The following is a 23,037-nucleotide window of genomic DNA, read 5'->3' as shown; positions in this document are numbered from 1 at the left end:
CTTCCACCTCACAAACCCCAACAATGCTCTGTGGGCTCCCCTCCCCCAACCTGTTCACTAAGTGTAGGTCTGGTGGTGGTGACGGTGACACATTTATGTTTTTCTCCGGGTGGGGCCAAGGCCTCGCTCTTGTGCCTGATAGATGCCACCCAGGGTTCCTCATAACATTGGTGACCTGACACTTAGCCTATGATGGGTGCCACCCTCAACCTGGCCCCAGGGGAAAGGGAGATTCTTGGCCTGCGTGCTGCTTGTGACAAGGTTCCTGTCTCCCGCCTATAATAGAAAGTCCTGCCAGTCAGCTACCTGCACCTGGGTCCCTGGGCAGGCGTGTTTGTCTCCCACTTGTTGCAGGAGATGGTGGCAGGCCCTACATTTCTAACAGGGGCTGTGTCCTTGCCTCGTCCTGAATTAGAAATGTCCTAATTAGTGAGGGCTTGTCCTGTCCTCTGTCCACAACAGGGGCTGTGACTCTGTCGTCTTGAAAACACGGGGTTGTCCTGCCTGCTTCCTTAAACAGATTGTTGTCCAGCATTCTGTCTATAAGAAGGGGGTTATTAGCCTACCCTCTGACTCTAATAAAGCTATCGTCCTGAGCCCTGAGATGGCATGACTGTTGTTTTGCCATAGTTATTTGTTAACCTGACATCTGACTGTAACATAAGGTGGTCTGCTCTCCAATGACTGAACAGGGAGAGCGCTCTCTCCTCTGACTCCAAAGTCCCTCTCTTAGACTGTAATGAAAAGGTCACTCAGCTCTCAGACTGTGACAGCAGTGCCACTTGTCTTTCACCAAAAGCCGAGTGTGTATCTGCTTGCCCCTGCTCATTGAGATATAAAGGCTGCCCTTGAATCTCTTGTCCAGGTCGCCCCCGGGGGGGTAGGAGGGAGGTTCCATCAGGTACCCTTTCTTCAGCTCTAAGAGCCCCCCTCCGGTGGGCTGGAGATGTAAAGGACCCCCAGGGGCTGAGGAGCTGGGGGCTATGGCAGCAGGAAGCTTGGGGTGCTGGAGGCTTGTGGTTGGGCTGCTGGGGCCCCGGTTGGCTGCGGAGCCCTTAGGAGGAGGCAGGAAGTCAGGGTGGGACGTGGGCGCGCTAAGACAGGCGGTGGCTACCTCGGCAAGGGGAGCTGAAACTGTGTGTGAGCTACCAGGCTAGGCCAGGAGGACCATGTGAATGGGGCTGGAGGGCTCCTGGGCTGGGCAGGTAAGGAGTACTGGGAACAGGGGTCTAGGACTGTGGTGGGAGGACCGACTGGGGGAGGGTGGTGCTGCACCCGGGCATGGGGCGCGGCTCCCTGGGTATTCAGCAGCCCTACAGGCGGGGCAGGGGGATAGAAAAGCCTCACTAGAGGTCAGGTGGGCGGCGTGCGGTACAGCTGGAGGCCCCCTTCCCTACGTAGCTCTTGCCTCTCGCCTCTGCCACGCTGTCTGCACTGGTCCCTCCCTCACTGGGAGCATCTTCTTGGAGATCTGGCGCATGTACTGTCAGGTGTTGAAAAGGCCTTCAGAAATCCCCAAGTCCAGTCCCTGATCCCATTGATGGATGAGCCTCCTGAGGCCCAGAGAGGGCAAACGCCCCCTCCTTGCAGCCACTCAGCAAGGCAGTGGCAGAGTCAGGCCCTGGGAGAGGGTGGTGGCCTAGGCTAGGACTGCCCCCCACCCCACTGGGCAGGGTGATGATGGTCAGTCTTGAGTCAGGGGATCCAGGAATCCTGCTGATGGCTGGGACAGACCCCAGTGACAAGCATCTTCTGAGAGAGAGAGAGAGAGAGAGAGGGATTGAGACAGAGGGATTGAGACAGAGGAGTCACCCAGAGCATCCAGATGGACACGTGACAAGTGATTTTAGCCTCAGTGACCAGCAGTGCTGGAGAGCCTGGGGTGTCTCCTATTGGGAGCATGTGGATGCGGGAGGGTGTATTTATCATCTGGGATGGGGCCTCCAGGGTGGAAGCATCTGACCAGAGGCTGGGAAGTTGAAGGAGAGAGAATGGAAAGGAAAGGGCAGAGGAAAGGCTATTTTTATCCCAGACAGGGGCACAGTCGGCCCTGGGTAAGGAACGTCCACGCTTCCATCTGGAAAGTTGCCATTCCTACCCCTGCCAAGTGTCACAGGATGTCCTTCCCCGCCCCCCCCCCCCTTGCTCTCTCTGGCCTCAGCACCTCCCCCCCTCCACTTGCATGTACAGGGCCAGCTGGTACTGCAGAAACCCCGGGAAGGTGGAGGCCCAGGTAGGCATAGTCAGCTACCTGCCCACCCCCTCACTTTCTAACTCTGAGCCTTCAGTTTATGGGGGGCATCCCCGTGTGAGCCAGACTTTCCAGGGTCCCCCTACCCCACCCTCCACTGCTGGAGTTTTCCTTGATACACGATTTCCACCTAGTTAGTGTGTCCCAGCCTTTCTCTTGTCCCCAGGCCCGATGCCTGTAGCCTTTTGTGCGGGCTGGAGAACATGCTGGCTCTCCTTGTGCCTTGGGGGGGGGGGGGGACCCATCCGCACCCTGGACCTGCACCCCCTCATTCTGCCAGCATGTGCTGAGAGATGACGCAGGACCCCTCGCCCTCCAGGCTCAGGGACAGAGGTTCTTCTCAAAGGGTAAAGGGCCAAGGGATGGGGCAAGAGAATGAGATAAGGGCCGAGACTACCGAAGACTTCCCTTGGGTGATCTGGAAGGCTCCCTGGAAGAGTCAACACAGTTCTGAGAAGGACAAAGGCCCTTTTTGGAAAGCACCTATGACAGGAGCCAAGGTCACTGTCCCTGGTTTCTGTTTCTTGGGTACCATGAGGGTAGCGCAAAACCAAACACCAGAGAGTGGATGGGTATGGTGTAGTGCAAAGAACATAGGTTTCAGGAACAGGCCAACCCAGGAACAATTCCGGGGCTGGCATTTCCTCAAATGGTATTGCCTTCGCCTCTCCAGACTCCAAACTCCAGATCATTAATCTGCAAAGAGGCAATAATCAATTTCTCCCTTACAGACTGTTTGTGGGGCCTGTCATGTGCCCTGGGTTGTACTCGACACACAGTAGGTGCTTAACGGAGGTTAGGCAGTCCCTCCTCCTGTACATGGTGCACCAAAAGGAGGGCTGTTCACACCCAGAATTACGCCTACTCAGCACCTTGGCAGGCCAGTGAACCCCGTCCCCTCACACTTGTGGTATAGCTTTGCAAATGAGCTTGTTTCCTGTGTATGGTGGGTGTGAGAATTCTAGGCTGAGCCACAGGGTCTACCTTAGAGGAGAGTCCCCCCAACAGCTTCAACACACACACACACACACACACACACACACGCATGCACTCCCTATCCCAAACACCAGACATATCATCAGACATTGCGTGTGTGCATATGTGGGCAGAAGCAGAGTCAGGGTCTCCACACACAACACACATTGGATCTTACAAGGCTATACATCCCCCCACAGGGTGATGACTTCAAGGCCAAGCTCCGTTTAGTGAAAGCAATGCTGAGGGGAGCTGGGTGTGAGGGTGGGATGGGGGCAGGCAAGACCAAGATACCATCATCCAGGGATGTGGCCAAACTCCAGTGTTGGCTTAAAGTGCCTGGTGCTGCGTTTCCAACACTTGTTCTGAAGAACAACAGTTCACGGGGTGCCTGGGTGGCTCAGTCGGTTGGGTGTCTGAATTCAGCTCAGGTCATAATCTCACAGTTTGTGAGTTTGAGTCCCTTGATGGGCTCTGTGCTGACAGCTCAGAGCCTGGAGCCTGCTTCGGATTCTGTGTCTCCCTCTCTCTCCACCCCTCCCCTGCTCATGTTCTGTCTCTCTCTCTCTCTGTCTCTCCCTCTCAAAAATAAACATTAAAAAATATTAAACAACAACAACAACAACAATAAAACACCAGTCTCATGAAGCACCTGGAGAGAAAATGGTCTTGGGGCCAAATCCACATGGCCTCAGCTACCAACCAGCCCAACCCATGTTAATTTCATAGTCAATGTTAGTTTGTAAAAGCTTTGAAAGTTCCCCCAGAGTAGGGGCCTGATTGATTTTGTCCAACTCATCATTTCCCAAACTTCTTTGGTCACAGAACCTTTTCTCCCCCTGATCATCTATTCCACGCCTACTTTTCTTGTGATAGGGAGAGGAACAGAAGAGTAGGCTGTACGGTGAATCCTCCTCGAATGATCGTATCTCTTGGCAGCGTTTTTGCATCGGTGGTGGGGTTTTTTTTGTTGTTTTTTTTGTTTTCCAATGACAAGATTAGCACACGGCTGTTACAAAAAATTCAAACAGTACAGAGGCATGAAGAGAAATATAAGAAACACAGCCCCCTCCAACCTCACTTCTGGGATGTGTTCACCGCGAACAGTTTCCAGAGTTTCCTATGTGTGGCTGCTGACAAGTGTCGTGGTTAGAAGCCCAGGCTCTGGAGGTAGACCAAGGTTCAAATCACCACTCTACCACTTACTTATTTGTTATGAGGCCTCAAACAAATCGTTTTACCTCATTTGTGCCTCAGTTTTTGCATGTGTAAAATGGGGCTCATTATAGCATTTACTTGATAGGATTAGTATGAGAATTACATGGAAACATGCAAATAAAGTATTAGCACAGAACCTGGCTTGAAAGAATCCCCGTATAGATGCCCATTTAAATGCAAATAGGCTTCCATTCTACATTCTGTTCTGTAACTTGCTCGCCATGTTTTTTGGTTTTGGGTTTTTTGCTTGCCATGTTATAACTGGGATGTCTTTCCATGTCAATAGACGGTCCTTCTCTCTTCAACAGCTTCAGCTAACCGTTCACTTGGTAAATGGGTAATGGTGGTGATTTTGAAATGCTACTTCCTGACAAGTATTGCTGTTTTGCGTTGCCAGTGTTGTTGTGAGTCATAGACATTACCAATCAGTAAGCTGAAGACAGGCCTATGGCCTCCTGGGAAAATGGAGTGATCTGCCAGAGGGGCACCCACCTCTGTCAGAGAGGGCAGGGCCAAAAGGACAGGAACCTCTTGATCTGCTCACCTCTGTGTCACCAGCGCTAGAACAGAGCTTGGCACAGAGAGATATCCGTGCAACTTTTGTCAGTAGGCTGACCAGTTAAGAAGATTGTCCCTCCATGGGGCACCTGGGTGGCTCAGTTGGTTGAATGTGTGACTCTTGATTTTGGCTCAGGTCCTGATCTCAGAGTTCATGAGATCGAGCCCCGCATCAGGCACCCGCTTGGGATTCTCTTTCCCTCTCTCTCTGCCCCTCATCTGCTTGCACGTGCTCTCTCTCTCTCTCTCAAAATAAATGAACATTAAAAAAGAAAGAAAGAAAGAAAATTGTCCCTTCTCTAACTCACCAACAGAGGTCTAAGCCCAAAGCTCTGGCTCATGTCGTAGCATTTCCCAAAATATGGCCTGTGCACCACCGATGTAGGTGACTGATATTAGGGGGTAATGAATTTGAATTTACAGATGATATTATGAATTTGTTTTAATGTATCCTGATTTCTGTTTATGGATGGTGATACTGATTTTCCATTTATGGTAGATAAATATATTCCATTTTAGGTAAATATATTCAAGGTGAAAAGGTGGTCTATGGAAATGCTCAAAATCACAAAGGAAAAGGAAAATAATTGATAATAGCTAATATTAGCGTTTAGACTGGAAAATGTTTAAGGCTGGTGTAACGAAATGCTCATGTTAGCCACGAATAATAGTTAGAGTTGACCTTTAAACAACAGGGTTGTTGGGCTCCCACCCCACGCAGTCGAAAATCTGCGGTGTATAACGTTCAGCTGCCCAAAGACTTAACTACAGTTGACCCTTAACTACATACAGTCAGGGGCGCTGACTACCCGCATAGTCAAAAATACCTGCACTGGGGTGCCTTGGTGGCTCAGTTGATTAAGCGGCCGACTTCGGCTCAAGTCACGATCTCATGGTTCATGAGTTTGAGCCCCACATTGGGCTCTGTGCTGACAGCTCAGAGCCTGGAGCCTGTTTCAGATTCTGTGTCTCCCTCCCTCTCTACCCCTCCCCTACTCACACTCTGTCTCTCTCTCTCAAAAATTAAAAAAAAAAAAACATTCAAAGAAAATCCTGGTATAACTTTGATTCCCCCTAAGACTTTACTAATAGCCTACTGTTGACTAGAAGCCTTACTGATAACATAAACAGTTGGTTAACACATATTTTGTCCATTTTTATTTATTTATTTTTTATTAAAAAAATTTTTTTTTTAATGTTTATTCATTTTTGAGACAGAGAGAGACAGAGCATGAATGGGGGAGGGGCAGAGAGAGAGGGAGACACAGAATCGGAAGCAGGCTCCAGGCTCTGAGCCATCAGCCCAGAGCCTGACTCGGGGCTCGAACTCACGAACCGCGAGATCGTGACCTGAGGTGAAGTCGGACGCTCAGCCGACTGAGCCACCCAGGCGCCCCAATTTATTTTTTATTTTTAGAGAGTGAGCACAAGCAAGGGAGAGGGGCAGAGGGAGAGAGAGAGAGGAAGAGAGAGAGAGGGAAAATCTTTTTTTTTTTTTAAGCTTATTTATTTACTTTGAGAGAGAGAGTGCAAGTGAGGGAGGGGCCGAGAGAGAGAGAGAGAGAGAGAGAGAGGGAGAAAGAGAGAATCCCAAGCAGGCTCCACACTGATGGTGCAGATGTGGTACAGATGTAGGGCTGGAACTCACCAACTGCAAGATCATGACCTGAGCCGAAGATGGACGCCCAACGGCCTAAGCCACCCAGGTGCCCCGAGAGAGAATTGTAAGCAGGTTCCACCCTGAGCAGGGCTTCTATCTCAGGGCTCAATGCTATGACCCTGGGATCATAACCTGAGCTGAAATCAAGAGTTGGATGCTCAACCCAATGAGCCACCCAGAGGCTCCAGATTAACTTATATTTTGCATGTTATATGTTTTATACATTGTATTGCTACAATAAAGGAAACTAGAGAAAAGAAAGTGTTATTAAGAGAATCATAAGGAAGACAGACCACCTGGCTGGCTCAGCCGGTAGAGCATGCGACTCTCGATCTTGGGGTTGTAGCTTCGAGCCCCATGTTGGGTGTAGAGGTTACTTAAAAATAAAATCTTTGGAAAAAAAAAAGAAAGACAAAGAAAATCATAAGGAAGAGGAAATACACTTATAGTACTCTACTGTAAAATATCCACACATAAGTGGAGCCCCACGGTTCAAAGCCCTGTTATTCAAGGGTCAGGTGAACTCTCATGTACGTAGTTCTCCCTATGTGCCAAGCACATGCTAAACGCTTTATTTATGGGATCATCTATATCTCACATATAATGCTTACAACAGCCCTCTGTGGAGATCCTGTTTTAGTTCCCATTTTGCAGATGAAGGAATGGAGAGAGGCTCAGAGAGGGTTAGTAACCTGCCCAGAGGCCCTCTGCCATTACGGTCAAGCCACTCTCAGTTTCGTGAGAATAAATTCATCTTGTTTGCATTTAAGAGAAAGCTTATCTTTTTTGTTCTCTGTGGTTTAAAAAAAAACGGGGGGTGTTATATCGCAAAGGAACTCAGGACACATCCCTGTTCTATCTGTTAGAAATTATTTACTATGCCTACCAACCCTGATTCCTAAGTACCATGATGAGGGTTCTGCGTAGGCCTCCATAGGCAAGGTTCAACCGTGCTAACAACCAAATCTTGGTCAAAGGAAAAGGCCAAGAAAATGTTTTAAATGATTCCTGACAGATTTTGCCACAAGGTGGCCCAAAGTACCACAATGGTCTGCATTGGAACAGCCTGTCTGCTCTTGACCAAGAATTCCTGGCAAGAAGCTGGCACACATTTTGGACAGAATGTTCAATAAATGAATAGGTTTACAGTTTAGGGGAGAAAAAGTGTTGCCCTTTTTTTTTTTTCTTCTTCAAGGGGACAAAACACATTCTAGGCAGCCAGGCGAGATAATGTCTATGGAGTTGATAAAGGTGAACAGGTTGGCAAAAATCAGAACTCACGGTGATATGAGCCCTAAACAGCCCTGGGTTTAGACAATCCAGTCCAGGAGTTGCACAGAGCCTGGGATTTTTGATCAGTTCTACACAGTGTGAGCAGGGCCACTGCTGCATGTGTTGGGCACTATGCTGAGGGTCATGAAGGGGTGGGGACTGACATCTAGCCCTCGCTCTACTCTCCAAGTTTGAAACCCCAGGGAGGGGTGGCTCTTTATAATTGGCACAAAGTGCTCTGTGGACCATGGGCAGCTTTGAATTTGACCGAGAACATTACAGACCCTAGTCAGAGGAGGTCTAGATCTATAAAATTCCTGCTATTGACCTCGAATTCTGGGGTTGGGAGAAGAGAATGTCCTGTTTCACTCACCCCAGAATCTGCCCTCATTGCTGGTGCTGAGAGCCCTGGGGATTCTCTGGATCTGTTTTGTCTTCATCTTCTTTTCCTTTCTTTCAGACAATGAGACATTTATATTAAGATTTAATTTTGATTTTCTTTTTACTGGCCTCGTTTCTTAACCTGATTAGATTATTTTGGCTACCCAGTAATCTTTGTCAAACTAAGACCAGAAGGATGGGACCCACATTGTGTATAAATAGATGTATGCATATATGATCTCACAACTACACAGGGACAGGCACAAACTATACATACGCCCATTCTGTGATACATCCATCTGCACAAACAGCCTTGGACAAGCCCATGGGTATGCACACATAAGCACGATGTTCACAGAATCATCCGCCTTCATATACGCAGACTTGCATTTACCAATTGGCTAAATGTACACTCAGAAACATGCATTCTAGGTGGAAAGAGAATCGTCTTGCAGAAAAAGGCCTTTGTTAACAGCACAATGATCAAAGTTTTGATGAAGAGCGGTTCCCCACCCTGTCAGACCTCCTCCCCTGCCCTGTTTCCTCCATGGCCCCTCAGGATCCTCCACCCTCTTTAGAGGACTTCCCAAGGAGTAAAGAGTAGAGGAGAATACCTTGGTAGGTAGGGTCCTTATCTGAGTTTCGCCTCTGCCTAGAGTCCTCATGTGTTATTGGGAAAATCACTTAACCTCTCTGATCTCCCAGAGTCTCCACCTTTAAAACAAGGCTGATAAATTACACCAGTGCTTCTAAGCTCTTCCCTCCCAGGCTCCTTTGCCCTTTTTCCCTGTTGTAGTCCCCCCCCCCCCCGCCCCCCAGGACTCATGGTTTTCAAGTTACTTTGTTTAGGTACTCATTTTCTTGTTTTCTAATTCAAATTTTAATCAGAGACTTAATCAAGTATGCATTGAAGAAACCATCATATAATTTGTCAAACTAAGAAACAAATTATAGTGCAATTTCCCTTCAGGTTTTTGAAATACTGAAATAATCTGCAGGCCTCCAGCATCATCCTGGGGCCTCCCAGAAACATGGAGCTCCCAGTAGCTGGGAGCCACTCACCAAAATCCTCTCTGGCATTGTCGGACCCCAAGGTCTCATGATGGCTGCCAGGCCCTACACCCCACAGCTTAGACTTTTGTAGAGGGCTGGATGTGCTACCTGCTGCTGGAGGCCTCCAGGAGCACAGGACAAGCCACAGAGGAAATTCTGGGGTCAGATTCCCCAGAAGAGTTAGAGTTCCTTTTGGCTTAATCAGGACAGGTTTGACTTCTTCCCCATTCCTGACTCCAGTATATATTTTTATATATTTTTAAATGTTTATTAATTTTTATTTTTTAATGCTTATTTATTCTGAGAGAGAGAGAGAGAGAGGATGAATAGGGGAGGGACAGAGAGAGAGAGGGACAGGGAATCTGACCGAAGTGGGCTCTGTGCTGACAGCAGAGAGCCTGAAGTGGGGCTTGAACCAAGAACTGTGAGATCGTGACCCGAGCTGAAGTCAGACGCTCAACCGACTGAGCCACCCAGGTGCCCCAATTTTTTTTTTTTTAAGTAGGCTCCATGCCTAATGAGGGCCGGACACGGGCCAAACTCGCAACGCTGAGGTCAAGACACAAGCTGAAATCAAGAGTCTGATGCTTGAAGCACCTGGGTAACTCAGTGGGTTAAACATCTGACTCTTGATTTCAGCTCAGGTCAGGATTTCATGGATTCGTGAGTTTAAGTCCCGCATCTGGCTGACAGCACAGAGCCTGCTTGGGTCTCTCTCTCTCCCTCTCTCTCTGCTCCTCCACCTACTTCAAAATAAATATACTTGAAAAAAAACCTTTTTTTGAGGAAAAAAAAGTCTGGGGCATCTGAGTGGCTTAGTCGGTTGAAAGCCCAACTTTGGCTCAGGTCATGATCTCACAGCTTGTGAGTTCGAGCCCCGTGTCGGGCTCTGTGGTGACAGCTCGGAGCCTGGAGCCTACTTCAGATTCTGTCTCCCTCTCTCGCTGCCCCTCCCCTGCTCATGCTCTGTCTCTCTGTCTCTCTCAAGGATAAATAAACATTAAAAAAAAATTTTTTTTTAATGAATAAATGTTGAATTTAAAAAAAAAGAAAAAGAAAAAGGAAAAGGAAAAAAAAAATGTCTGAACCTTAACTGACTGAGCCACCTAGGCGCTCCTGGCCCTAGTAACTAGGGATGTCAGGTCCTCTCTGGTAGGCCCAGATTTAGTCCATGATATAGATCCTGTCTGCATGCTGTCCTGGACCGTGGCCCAAGGCCCTGTGGCTCTTTTCCCTTCCCCGCATGACTCCGGCCTGGACCAGGCACCAGCTTCCAGCCCTGTGATCTCCAGCCTGGATTCCTTCTGGCCCCTCCACCGGCTTCTCCTTGCTATCGCATCCAAATTCATCCCCTTACCTCAACCCCAAACTTTTCTCATCTGTCTCTTACCCTTTTCTGAAGCCTCTGAGAATGTCAGCCTAGATGGGCCCTACGATCTCAGTCCAACTCCGTCTGATGTTGGCGTTCTCTTTACAGTACAATCAACCTGTGATCTTCCAAGGCCTGTTTGAATATCACAAACCATGCGATGCTCACGGCCTCACCCATAGCTCATCTCCTCTTTGGCTGCTTCCAGATTGATATCAGGGCTTCTCTGGAGGCGTTTGCTGCTCATTAGTTCCTAGCCATAATAAAATTAGCTGTCAAAAAGCCATTTACAGCCACAGATGGGTAGACTCTGGTTGAGCAGGATTTCTCGAATGTCTCTCCCCCACACTCCAGGACTCCTCACAGGAGCAGGGAGAGTGAATGTGTATCCTTTTCCTTGAAAGTCTCTTGATTTGGCTTAAAGTTCCATGTACATTTTACATTTTCCTCCACAATAGGTCTATGTTTGTTCAACTCTGAATAAGGTCAAGTAACACTCATGTTCTGAGAAGACACACACCCATGACTTCTGGTATCCATGAAGGGTCCTGAGTATCTCAGTTTGACAAACATGACTTTCAAGGGAGGCCTGGGTGGCTGAATCGTTTAAGCGTCCAACTCTTGATTTTGGCTCAGGTCATGAGCTCATGGTTCCTGAGATTGAGTCCTGTGTCAGGCCCTACACTGACAGTGTGGAGCCTGCTTGGGATATTCTCTCACCCCCTCTCTCTGCCCCTCCCCAACCCCCCCCCAAAATAAACTTTAAAAAAAAAAAAAAGAAAGAAATAAAAGAAACATTGGATTATCTACCAATTCCATTCTCCCATCCTCCAAAGTAGGGCCTGGGAGGGCAAAATGAGCAGTGGTGGAAGTCTTTCTAAGCTCTAAACTAAGCTAACATTTGTGCAAGCTTATGAGAAAGGGATACTAAGACCCCTCTGACAGAAAAGGAAAAGTGAAGCTTCGGAAGAATGATTTCAGCAGTCATACAGTAAGCGTCAGAACTGGGGTTTGAACGTAGGTCTCTCTGATTCTGAGGCCCGTCTTCGAGTTTTTTGTTTTGTTTGCTTGTTTATTTTTTAAGATTTTATTTTCAAGTAATCTCTACACCCAGCGTGGGGCTTGAACCCACAACCCTGAGATCAAGAATCACATGCTCCACCAACGGAGCCAGCCAGGCATCCTGAGTCTTTTTTTTTTTTTTTTTTTTTGAATTGAGATACAATTGACATGTGTCCTTAAGTCTTGCAAACCAAAAAAATCTCCACTACCCTCCCTCCACTTCTACTTGGTCCCAGCATGGATTAGCATCTCCAGCTTTGTTCTGTCCCAAATAGGTTGTGTGAGGTATTTTTTTTTTTAAGTTTATTTATTTTTGAGAGAGAGAGAGAGAGAGAGAGGATCTTAAACAGGCTCCACTCTCTGTGCAAAGCCCAACGTAGGGCTCAAACTTCATGAACTGTGAGATCATGACCTGAGCTGAAATCAAGAGTCGGCTGCTTAACTGACTGAGCCACCCAGGCGCCCCTAGATGGGGTGAGTTTAAGCAGGCTTCTCCGGGCCTGCTTATCTAAGGCTCAGTTTGCTCATCTAAAATCAGAAGTTAGACTTGGTGGCTTCTAAGATCCTGGAAGACGTGATGCATCAATCCTCCGCATACTAGTCAACATTTATTAACGACAACTAGTTCTGGGTGCTGGAGCATTTAGGCAAATAAAGCACAGCTTCTGTTCTGGATGAATCCACCGTCTCATCAAGGGAGTGGGAAATGCAGTGCGACCGACACATAAAATCAGTCCAGTCATGATACTCTGTGCTAAGCTGACAACTCTGTTTGAGTGGAGTGTTGGAGGAGGGCTTCACAGAGTAGGTGATATTTGAGCTGAGCCTGGAAGGTTGAGTTAGTTCAGTAGGTAGACAAGAGAGCATTCAAGGTAGGGGAGCCACACGTGCAAAGGTATGGAGTAAGAAAATAGCATGGGGTGTTTGGAAAAGGCAAGAGTAGATAAAAATGAAGGCTGTGTGAGTGTGAGTGTGAGTGTGTGTGTGTGTGTGTGTGTGTGTGTGTGTAGCAGAATAGACCATGGAAGTGGATTTGATCTTGATATTAAAGGGTCTTGAGTGGTTAATTTTATCTGAGGACTGGTGATTTCTAAGCAGTTTGGAGAAGCAGCCCCAGGAAGGAGATGCTCTCAGGACTCCTGGGGGCTTCACAATGAGGCGTCCAGTCTACTCTGTTTCAGGCAGAACAGCCCCACTTTTACCTGTTTTATCTATGAGGTTCTGCGTTCTGCTTGATTTCCATCTGACAAAAAGTTTCCACTGCTTAAGCAAGCAAACAAATAGAAAAGTTATGGTCAATAGTGTCGCTGAAGGTTTTTCTGCTGGTGAGAATCAGAAAGAACCCTCTGAAGGAGACTTGTTGCGGGGGGGTTGAGGGGGCTGGGGCCTGACCGCTGACATTAGGGAGCAGGAGTCTGCCATTTGGCTGGCTTCCTTGGCTAGAAAGGGGGATTGTAAATAGGAGGTGGGGTGTACACACCTCTCTGGTAGGGGAAGATGAAAATTCAGGTCTCCTCCACGGCCTGGGGAAGTGTGTGAACTTTAGTAGGTATTCCTCCAACATGGGGGATGGGCAGAGAGAGAGAGAGAGAGAGGGTTGGGGGAGAGGCAGGAAGTGGGCAAGTAGGCTAACAAAGGTAGCTGTGGCGGTTTGCCCACCCCAGGTGGGAGGGCGGGGCCTAGGGCTCAGTGGGGGCCCATGTGTGACTTTACTTGTGGCCTGGGGGCTCAGAGGGAGCACCAGTCTGGAGCTAGGACCTCATTTCAGCTTTTCTGTGGCTGGTGAATGGGGGATGGGGGCCTGACAATCTCAGGTACTTGTGGAAATTCCCAGGGCAAGGCCCTAGGATGTCTGATGTCCAGGAAGTAGATCTTGGGGGAGCCCCTTCAGCCCCCTCTCCATTCCCCCAGGGACCATGGGCTGTAGCTGCAGCTCAAACCCTGAAGATGACTGGATGGAAAACATCGATGTGTGTGAGAACTGCCATTACCCGATAATCCCACTGGATGGCAAGGCCACGGTAAGAGGCAAGACAGGGGACTGACTTGGCGAGGGAGTCTGGTGGAGGACACAAACCAGGAGAAAGAAACCACCACTGGAATAACAGAGTGGTCTTCTCCCCTTGGAAACAGAAAGGAAAGGAGGCTGAGAGAGGGGAAGGGACTCTTCTGAGTAGCTGGTAAATTCAGGGACAAGACCCAGCCAAGCTGGAGAAGTGAGAACAGTGGGGAGGGGAGCCAGTATCTGACCAGTCTTTTGCTCTCTGACCCCATTTTCACCCCCCACCCTACAGCTGCCCATGCGGAATGGCTCTGATGTGAGGGATCCACTAGTTACCTACGAAGGCTCCAATCCCCCAGCCTCACCATTGCAAGGTGACCTCACAACCAGTGGGGCCTGAAAGTTAAGGCCTGTGGATCCTTGGCTCTTGTCTCCCATCTCCCTATCCACTCTCTACCTTGTCTTGCCTCTCTTGTTCCTGATCTTCTTCGCTGCCCTGTAACTCTTGAACTCTGTGCTTCCAGCCTATCCAGGCTGGTTCTCCCTGACCCCCACCCCCACCCCTGTCTTTACAGACAACCTGGTTATCGCTCTGCACAGCTACGAGCCCTCTCACGATGGAGACCTGGGCTTCGAGAAGGGTGAACAGCTCCGTATCCTGGAGCAGTGAGTGTCCTCTCCACGCCACCCATCCTTGCCCCACGGGAGCGTGGGAGGGAGCAGGGATCCCTGTACCGCGAGGCCCCTGAGTGGCATGCAGCGGGAGCCCTTGGGACAAAATGGGAGGCTCCGGAGTGCCGGGCTGGAGGCTGGGGTGTCATGGTGTAACTGGGGGCTTTGAAGGTTTCCAGCCGAATCCAAGGCCAGGCCGACCCCACTGACTGCCTCTGTCGCGCAGGAGCGGCGAGTGGTGGAAGGCGCAGTCCCTGACCACAGGCCAGGAAGGTTTCATCCCCTTCAACTTCGTGGCCAAAGCGAACAGCCTGGAGCCCGAACCGTAAGTGGGGACTCCTCGTGGCGAAGGATGGGAGCAGAGGAGGGGTGCTAGGGGGTAGTGGTGAATGCTTGAGGGCGATGGAGGAGGAAGTGACCAACAACACAAGACTGCCTTCGCTTCTGCCTTGCGCAGCTGGTTCTTCAAGAACCTGAGCCGCAAGGACGCGGAACGGCAGCTCCTGGCGCCCGGGAACACGCACGGCTCCTTCCTGATCCGGGAGAGCGAGAGCACCGCGGGTGAGCGGCTGGGCGGGGCCGCGGGGGCGGGGGCGGGGCCGGGGCGGCCCGGGAGCTGGACCGCGTCTCCGAGGTGTGTGCCGCGAGATCCCAGGGAAGCGGCGCGGGACTAGGGGCGCCCTTCGCAGGGCGCACCCGCTCCCTCTTTTTGCATTCGTTCACCCATTCTTTCACCCAGGATCGTTTTCACTGTCCGTGCGGGACTTCGACCAGAACCAGGGAGAGGTGGTGAAACATTACAAGATCCGTAACCTGGACAAAGGCGGCTTCTACATCTCCCCCCGCATCACTTTTCCTGGCCTGCACGAGCTGGTCCGCCATTACACCAGTGAGCCCCGGCAGGAGCCCCTCCGACGTGCGCCTGAGGCGCCTTCACCTGTGCCCCACCAGCCTGCCTCCCCTAAGCTCCTCTGGGCGGGAGGCGGGGGGGTACCCTCCGCCGATCTCTCAGTGCGCTCCTTCTTTCCCCCGCAGTGGGTGAGGTGCGGCACCCGATAGCCCAGGTGTCGGGTGACAGCCTCACACCTCCCCTGCCAGTCTATTTCTCCTTGGCCAAGTGGGGACTGAGTGGGGGCACCGAGTCCCGCCGTATTGACAACCCTAACCCCCCTCCCTTGTCCTCGCAGATGCTTCGGACGGGCTGTGCACGCGGTTGAGTCGCCCCTGCCAGACCCAGAAGCCCCAGAAGCCTTGGTGGGAGGACGAGTGGGAGGTTCCCAGGGAGACGCTGAAGCTGGTGGAGCGGCTGGGGGCTGGCCAGTTCGGGGAGGTGTGGATGGGTGAGTGAAGCCTTCCGGGACTGCGGGGGAAGGGGAGAAGGGGAGGCTTCCGCTGAGGTCGTGAGAGTCCCCAGAGAGTGTCCAGGCAGCTACGTGGCTCTGGGTGCTCGGGCTCCCAGTGACTCCCCAGCCCCTCCCCGCCCCAGGGTACTACAACGGGCACACAAAGGTGGCAGTGAAGAGCCTGAAGCAGGGCAGCATGTCCCCCGACGCCTTCCTGGCCGAGGCCAACCTCATGAAGCAGCTACAACACCAGAGGCTGGTCCGGCTCTACGCGGTGGTCACCCAGGAGCCCATCTACATCATCACGGAATACATGGAGAATGGTGGGTGCCACCACTGTCATCGACCGCTGGGGGGCGCTGACATTCCCTCTGCTCCTGAATAGAGGATGGAGGAGATCTGCCATTTCACCGGGCTCAGGACTGAGGGTTTCTTGTTTTTCTGGGCCTCTAAAGAGTCACCACCAGGGACAAGAAGAGGGTGTGATGTCTGAGCCTGTCTAGGAGCACAGGCTAAAGTGCTCTGGAAGAGCTTTGACTTCTCATCTTCCCTGACCTGCAATCCTGTTTGCCTTTTTCAAAGCTCTACCTTGATCTCAGGATGCTTGATTTCAAACGAGTGCGTCCCTAGCCCCATTTCTCTCTTCCTTTTGACCCAGAGCCTTGGGAGGGCAGATCTGCCCCAAATCCCTCTCTTTCAGTTCTAGGTGAGCCCCTTGCCCTCCTTTGGACAGACTGAGAGCCCCCAGGGAGGTGGATAGAAGTTTCTAGGTCCACCTTTGCCACCAATTTGCTGTGTGACTCAGGCCAAGTCCCTGTCCCATCCCTGGTGCTCATTTTTCCCAAGTGTAACATCAGAAATCTAAACGGGCTCACCCAAAAATAATTTAGAGTAGTCCTTAAGGGTTCTAGGATCTGACTGCCTGTATTAGAATCTTGCCTTCGTGATTGTGTGGCCTTGGGCCGATCACTTCACTTCCCTCTGCTGTGGCTTCCTCATCTATAAAATGGTGGTAGTAATGCAATGGTAACTTTTTCATAACTTTTTCAGCCTTTGTGAGGATGAAAGAGTCAGTGTATGTAGAGCAGACAGAATAGTGTCTGTTCAATAAATTTGTTGTCATCTGGCTCAGATTCTTTGGGAGTATAACATCTGTCACTCTTTTGGCTAGTGGATTCTGGAAGTGGCAAATAGGTTTTACCATGTGGGCCAACTTCAGATGGTAGTTGCTTGGAGTTCTGTGTTGAGGAGGATGCTGAGGCTCATTGGAAGTAAGTGGTGGGGTTGATTACCAGCATCTGCCATGGACCAGATGCAGGAGCGGCAGTTCATGCCATGTATTTACTGTGTCTGGGTGAGGCTTTTATCTTTGGTGACTAATTCAGCACTCATAACAGGACACTTACGTTGCTGCCGTCTTTAAATGCTTATTTATTTATTTTGAGAGAGAGAGAGAGAGAGAGCAGGGGAGGGGCAGAGAGAGAGAGAATCCCAAGCAGGCTCACACTGTCATTGCAGAGCCTGATGCAGGGCGGGATTCCACGAACCGTGAGATCATGACCTGAGCCGAAATCAAGAGTCAGACGCTTAACTGACTGAGCCACTCAGGCACCCCCGGTTGCTGCCATCTTTACCCAGGCTTTTAATCTCTTGAGAAGAGCTAGCAATTACTAGCTCCGTTCTAGTAGCTTCCATCCCTGGTCATCTCCTAGTCACCCTCTATTACCAGATGTGGTCCCTCAGGCCCCCAGGCACCTCTTTCCATACTCCATTGAATACATTCAGCACACATTTATCACTGCTTACTTTGGGCTAGGCACTGGGAGCACGAATGGACAAAACAATGTTCCTGCTATCAGGGAAAACTCATTTTAGTTATGTGGCATAAACTCTAGGAAAACCAGAGTTTCGCCATGGGAAAATTCCAGCATGCCATGGGGAATGTAGATAATGATGCAATTTATTAGGCCTGGTAGGACCTAGAGAGGCTTTCTAGAGGAATAGTATTGCTGGGCCATGAAAGAAAAGTAGAATTTTTATCAGGCAGAGATGGGACAAAAGAGACTTTGGGGTGAGAGCCCAGTGGTCTATATGAAAAACCTCAAAATTGTCTATCCAGAGGGAAAGAGGCAGAAGTGGGGGAAAGAGAAGCAACTATGAATGTGGACTGTGCAGGACTTTGGACATGGGGCAGGACATTGAACTCTACCCCATTGGTGATAAGAAGCTTACAGACTTCTCCAAGCATACCCCATCCTAGTCCCTGGGAAAAGACTTCATGTATCCTGGGCATCCTCACCCTGAATGCACACTTGTCCATTCTCACCCCTTACTCTTCTTTCCACATGTCAGACACTACTTCTAAATAGCCAGTTAGGGGACAAGGGTCAGGGAGCTTTCTGCTGGGCCAGCTTGAGTTAGCAACTTTTCTGCTCCTGTTCACAGGGAGCCTGGTGGATTTCCTCAAGACCCCTCCAGGCATCAAGTTGACCATCAACAAACTCTTGGACATGGCAGCCCAAGTAAGGAGACTGGGGAGGGGCTGGGCAAGTGCACAGCCCGGTGGGGTAAGGATGTCTGGTCCAGGACTGCTGACCTCCTCTCTGGCCTGCAGATTGCAGAGGGCATGGCATTCATTGAAGAACGGAATTACATCCACCGTGACCTGAGGGCTGCCAACATCCTGGTGTCGGACACCCTGAGCTGCAAGATTGCAGACTTTGGCCTAGCGCGCCTCATTGAGGACAATGAGTACACAGCCAGGGAGGGTAGGTGTGGGATACAAGGGAAGTCTGGGGCCTGCAGGGTCTGGCCAAACAGACCCAGGTGACCTCACTCTGCCTCCCTCCAGGGGCCAAGTTTCCCATTAAGTGGACAGCACCAGAAGCCATTAACTACGGGACATTCACCATCAAGTCGGACGTGTGGTCTTTTGGGATCCTACTGACGGAGATTGTCACCCATGGCCGCATCCCTTACCCAGGTCAGGGCCAAGGGCAGGAGCTGAAAGAGTAATGGGGACGAGCAGCAAATCCATGTCTTTCTACTTACTTCATCTGTCCCTGGTTCAGAATCTGAATCTTTCTAACTGCTTTTCCTGTATTCACTGAGGACTCCAGCAAGCCCAGTCAGGTGCCACATCTCCCAGGGCTAGCGTCCATCTCTGTGTCGATTTCTCTCCTGCTTCAATAATCCCAGCTCTTTTCTTTAGTTCAGACACAGGCAGCCTAGGAGGGTAGAAGAGGATCTGGCTCGAAGGCAGGAAGCCTGCCTTTATCACCAGATCTGCCATTCATGCCAACTTTCTGATTGAGTTTGATCAGATCATTCTTTCTTTCCCCATCTGTAAATTATGAGGTTAGAACAGTACCTGGCCCATACTAAGCACTTAAGAGTGTTAGGTTTTATTATTAATCATCATTTTGAGCAAGTGACTTTAGGCAGGTGACTTTACCTCTCTGAGCCTCAGTTTCCTGATATGAAAAATGAGACTGTCTGTAAAAGAGTTTGACTCCCTGTAGGTGCTCACTAAATGCTGACTTCCCTTTCCTCCGAAACTTTCCATCTAAAGAATGAGAGAGACATGTACACAACTAATTCCTACCCTCTAGCTTCTGCACAAAGTCCTTTACCCCTGAATTCAGCCAAGACGGATGGAATTTTTTTTAAAGTAACTTGCTAGGAAACTATGGGGAAAGGAAATGGAACACAAAGACAGAGCAGAGAGGTCACGGAACACAGTGGCCAGATACGCAGAAGCTTCACATAGCCCGGGAGCAACATGTATAGAACTTTGCTCCTAGGAAGGTAAAAGTACCTTAGAATCAGGTAAGAACCTGAAGGACTTCCCTGCCCGGGATTTGCCCCATCACAGAGTCCAAGGGCAGCACCGGGGCTAGAACCACACTCCAGTCATCCTGCCAAGTGTCCTCACTGCCCCTCCACTGGGCCCATAGAGGTGAACCCATAGAGAATTTCTCTTTTAGAAGAAACAAAGCATTGGGGCAGCTGGCTGGCTCAGTCAGTGGAGCATATGGCTTTTGATCTCGGGGTCATGAGTTCAAGCACTACATTGGGCATACAGCCTACTTAACAACAACAACAACAACAACAACAACAACAAACAGCAACAAAAGCATTACAAGTATGATGATAAATGGCAACAGAAATGTGGCTTCAGGGTCAAGGAGACAATGAGGAGTAATGGGGACCTGGGTGAACCTGGGTGAGCATCTATTCCAGAGGATGGTTGCTACTAAGACATAGGGACCCCCAAAACAGATCCTTTCTTTTTTTCAAAAGCCAAAACTTGAAATTTTAGGAAAATTTGCCCATATCCAAATATCAGTGATTGATTCAAATTGTTGAAAGACACTATAGGGACTAAACCGAAGTAGATCTTTGGGCTATATTTAAGCTGGGTGTAGACTGTGAGTTTCCACTCTCGCCTCTAGCCATGGGTGTTTAGTTCACTGGTCTATGTCCTTGAATTTCCGGGTTTTAAAGGAAGTGGCCCCCAAATTATTTAATCTGGGTCACACAGGGGCCTTTGCTGGGGGGTCCATCTGGTTTCCTGATGCAGCATCTCATGTGCCTGGTCCCAAAGCCAGAGAAGCCTCACCACTATGCCGTCTGTGAGCTCCCGTTCTGTCCTGGGCCCTGACCTGCCACCATCTCGCCCCACCAGATCGTAATACTCAAAGATATTCTTCATGCAGCATCTCTCCAGGCACTATACTTGGTGCTTTATATGCACTCTCACTCAATTTTCATAACAGCTCTATGAGGTAGGAGCTACTATATAATCCATTTCCCAGATGAGGAAACTGAGGCCCAAAGAGGGGAGGTGGCTCACCCCAGGTCTCACATTCAACATCTACGTGTTTTGAGTGCTTAAGCCACAACAGACACTCCAAGTGGCGTGACTGACACTGGGCAGGTACCTGAAGTACGCTGTTACCATTGGTGAAGACCAAGATCCTTTGGGATTGGTGCTCACACCATACCAGTTAAATATTCTAAACATCATCCCTGCTGTGGGCTTCCAAAGCCCGGATCCTTGATCTTTCTCCTATCAACCTCTAGGGATGACCAATCCTGAGGTGATTCAGAACCTGGAGCGAGGCTACCGCATGGTGCGACCTGACAACTGCCCAGAGGAGCTATACCACCTCATGATGCTGTGCTGGAAGGAGCGGCCAGAGGAACGGCCCACCTTTGACTACCTGCGCAGCGTGCTGGAGGACTTCTTCACGGCCACAGAGGGCCAGTACCAGCCCCAGCCCTGAGAGGCCTAGCTGGCCGGGGCCTGGAGCCCTACCTCCATCTAGTCAACCTGGCTGGGGGAGATGCAGTTCTTGTGTCTTACCCACGTGGCCTATGCACATATGGACTCTGCATGTGAATCCCATCCCCCGTGTGGCACATATACTTCTTGTGTCTTATACACGGGTTCTGTAGTTGTGTGGGCTCTGCACATGTGTCTTGTACATGTGTGGCATGTGCATATATGACTTGGACACCCATTCAAGTTGTCCCTTTGTGGGTCCTTCTACCTCCCAAGACCACCGGAGAGAAGGGAGACGCCTGTGATTGATACCAGCTTCTGCCCACCCCCCTTTCCTTTCCCCTAGCCATCAAGAAACTCCTTGAAGGCTGGGACCTTATCTAATACCTCTGTGTGCTCCTCCTTGGTGCCTGGCACACATTAGGAGCTCAATAAATGACTCTCTGTTGACGAAGACTGTACATCTCTCAGCTCCCTACTCCCATCTCCTCTTCCTTGGGAGGGAGAAGTGGGGGTTCAAAAGATGGAAAGTAAGTCACCCTGAATTGGGGTGAAAGATGGGATGAGGGGATGTCTGAACTTTTTTCAGCCCTGCTGATTTGGGGGGGCCAAGAGGAAGTTCTTACACTTTGCTGTATGGGCTTTGTGAACTCCTTCAACCCCACCCCTACCCCAAAGGATTAAGTGTGAACCCCTGCGCAGAACCTCCTAGGGAGTGGGTGTGTCCCAGGACCCTCCCCTTCCATTATGTAAGGGCAATAGCTTTTTTTACAATTACTGATTCTGGGGCTAGATTTGTACTCAAATATGTTTTGGTTCACGTTCAAGATGTTTTTGAACACTGAATTAATTTACTCATTTGGCAAATATTTATTGGACATCTACTGTGTACCAGGCATGGTTCTGGGTCCATAGAATATACAATAGATTAAACAAAATCTCTGTCCTTATGGAGCTTACATTCTAGTAAGGGAAGACAGACAATAAACATCACCAAGAGTAAATGATACGGTATGGTGCTGAGTGCTAAGGGGAAAATAAAACAGGGTAAGGGAAATTAGGAATGTCATCGCTGAGGGAGGTTTTCAATTTTAAACAGGGTGGTCTGGGAAGGCCTCATTGAGAAGGTGACTTTTGAGCAAATATTTGAAGGAAATGAGGGAGCAAGCCACAAGGTATGGGGCAGGAGCAGAGGGGGATGAGGGAACAGCCTGAGGCAGAAGCTTCTTTGGCAAGCTCAGAGACCAAGGTCCTGAGTGGGGGAGGGGGGGGCCCTGAGGGGCAGAGATCCTGTGTGGCCTGGGGCCTTGTGATCTTTGCAGGAACCATTTCAAGGAGACTTTTCGGGGATTTTTGCAGAGCCACGACATGATCTGACTTACATTTTAAAAGAATGGCTGCTACTAATGTCTTGAGTTAGTCAATTTATAAAACTGGGAAGATTTTGCATAAATCTCCAGATTTCTAGGCGCCTGGGTGGCTCAGTCAGTTAAGTGTCCAATTCCTGATTCATGATCTTGTGGTTTGTGAGGTTGGGCCCCAGAGTCGGGCTCTGCCCTCGTAGTGTAGACGCTGCTTGGGATTCTCTCTCTCTCTTCTCTCTGTCCTGCCTCTGCTTGTGGGCATGCTCTCTCTCTCTCTCTCAAAATAAATAAATAAACATTAAAAAAACACTATAGATTTCTACCTTCTCTTGAAAAAAAAAAAAAAAAAAAAGGACGATTTGGCTTTATTGGATTTACCTGTCATGGAGCTGAGTCGTGGCCACCCTCTTCGGGTGGGACTTGAGCTCTTTCTTTGCCAAAGTCCCTTCCACTCCCAGACAGTGACACTGAGTGTTAGAGGTTATTTATCATCATGCTTGCACTGTTGTTCTTATAATGAAGAGGAAAATGAAATGTTTTTTTCACCTATATTTCCATTAAAAAGTGACA

At 49.7% G+C, this 23,037-nt stretch overlaps 1 protein-coding gene across 2 annotated transcripts; it reads left to right on the top strand.

Annotated features, from left to right (window-relative positions):
- The first annotated feature begins 1,072 nt into the window (after positions 1–1,072).
- On the top strand, positions 1,073–21,553 carry LCK (LCK proto-oncogene, Src family tyrosine kinase). Of its 2 annotated transcripts, none has more exons than XM_060622057.3 (13): positions 1,073–1,205; positions 13,711–13,820; positions 14,094–14,175; positions 14,377–14,467; positions 14,700–14,798; positions 14,931–15,034; positions 15,213–15,362; positions 15,661–15,813; positions 15,960–16,139; positions 18,262–18,338; positions 18,431–18,584; positions 18,668–18,799; positions 20,902–21,553. In XM_060622057.3, exons 2-13 carry the CDS (start codon positions 13,716–13,718, stop codon positions 21,102–21,104), a joined length of 1,530 nt encoding a protein of 509 aa, XP_060478040.1. In that variant the 5' UTR covers positions 1,073–1,205; positions 13,711–13,715; the 3' UTR covers positions 21,105–21,553. The 2 variants fall into 2 exon arrangements, with proteins under 2 accessions (XP_060478040.1, XP_060478039.1); XM_060622056.3 differs by lacking the exon at positions 1,073–1,205 and adding an exon at positions 13,508–13,613.
- The last annotated feature ends 1,484 nt before the right edge of the window (positions 21,554–23,037 follow it).

The sequence above is a fragment of the Panthera onca genome, chromosome C1, assembly GCF_046562875.1.
Source record: "Panthera onca isolate mPanOnc1 chromosome C1, mPanOnc1 haplotype 2, whole genome shotgun sequence".
In the NCBI taxonomy this organism is placed as follows: domain Eukaryota; kingdom Metazoa; phylum Chordata; class Mammalia; order Carnivora; family Felidae; genus Panthera; species Panthera onca.
The sequence above is the reverse complement of the archived record's forward strand: the minus strand, read 5'-3'. Positions and strand labels throughout refer to the sequence as shown.

Bases quoted from the DNA above. Each gene is read 5' to 3' on its own strand.
- LCK (XM_060622056.3), top strand. From the start codon at position 13,586: ATGGGGGATGGGGGCCTGACAATCTCAG. The intron at 14,176-14,376 runs GTGACCTCACAA...CTGTCTTTACAG, and splicing joins CCCAGCCTCACCATTGCAAG to ACAACCTGGTTATCGCTCTG. The intron at 15,035-15,212 runs GTGAGCGGCTGG...TCTTTCACCCAG, and splicing joins GGAGAGCGAGAGCACCGCGG to GATCGTTTTCACTGTCCGTG.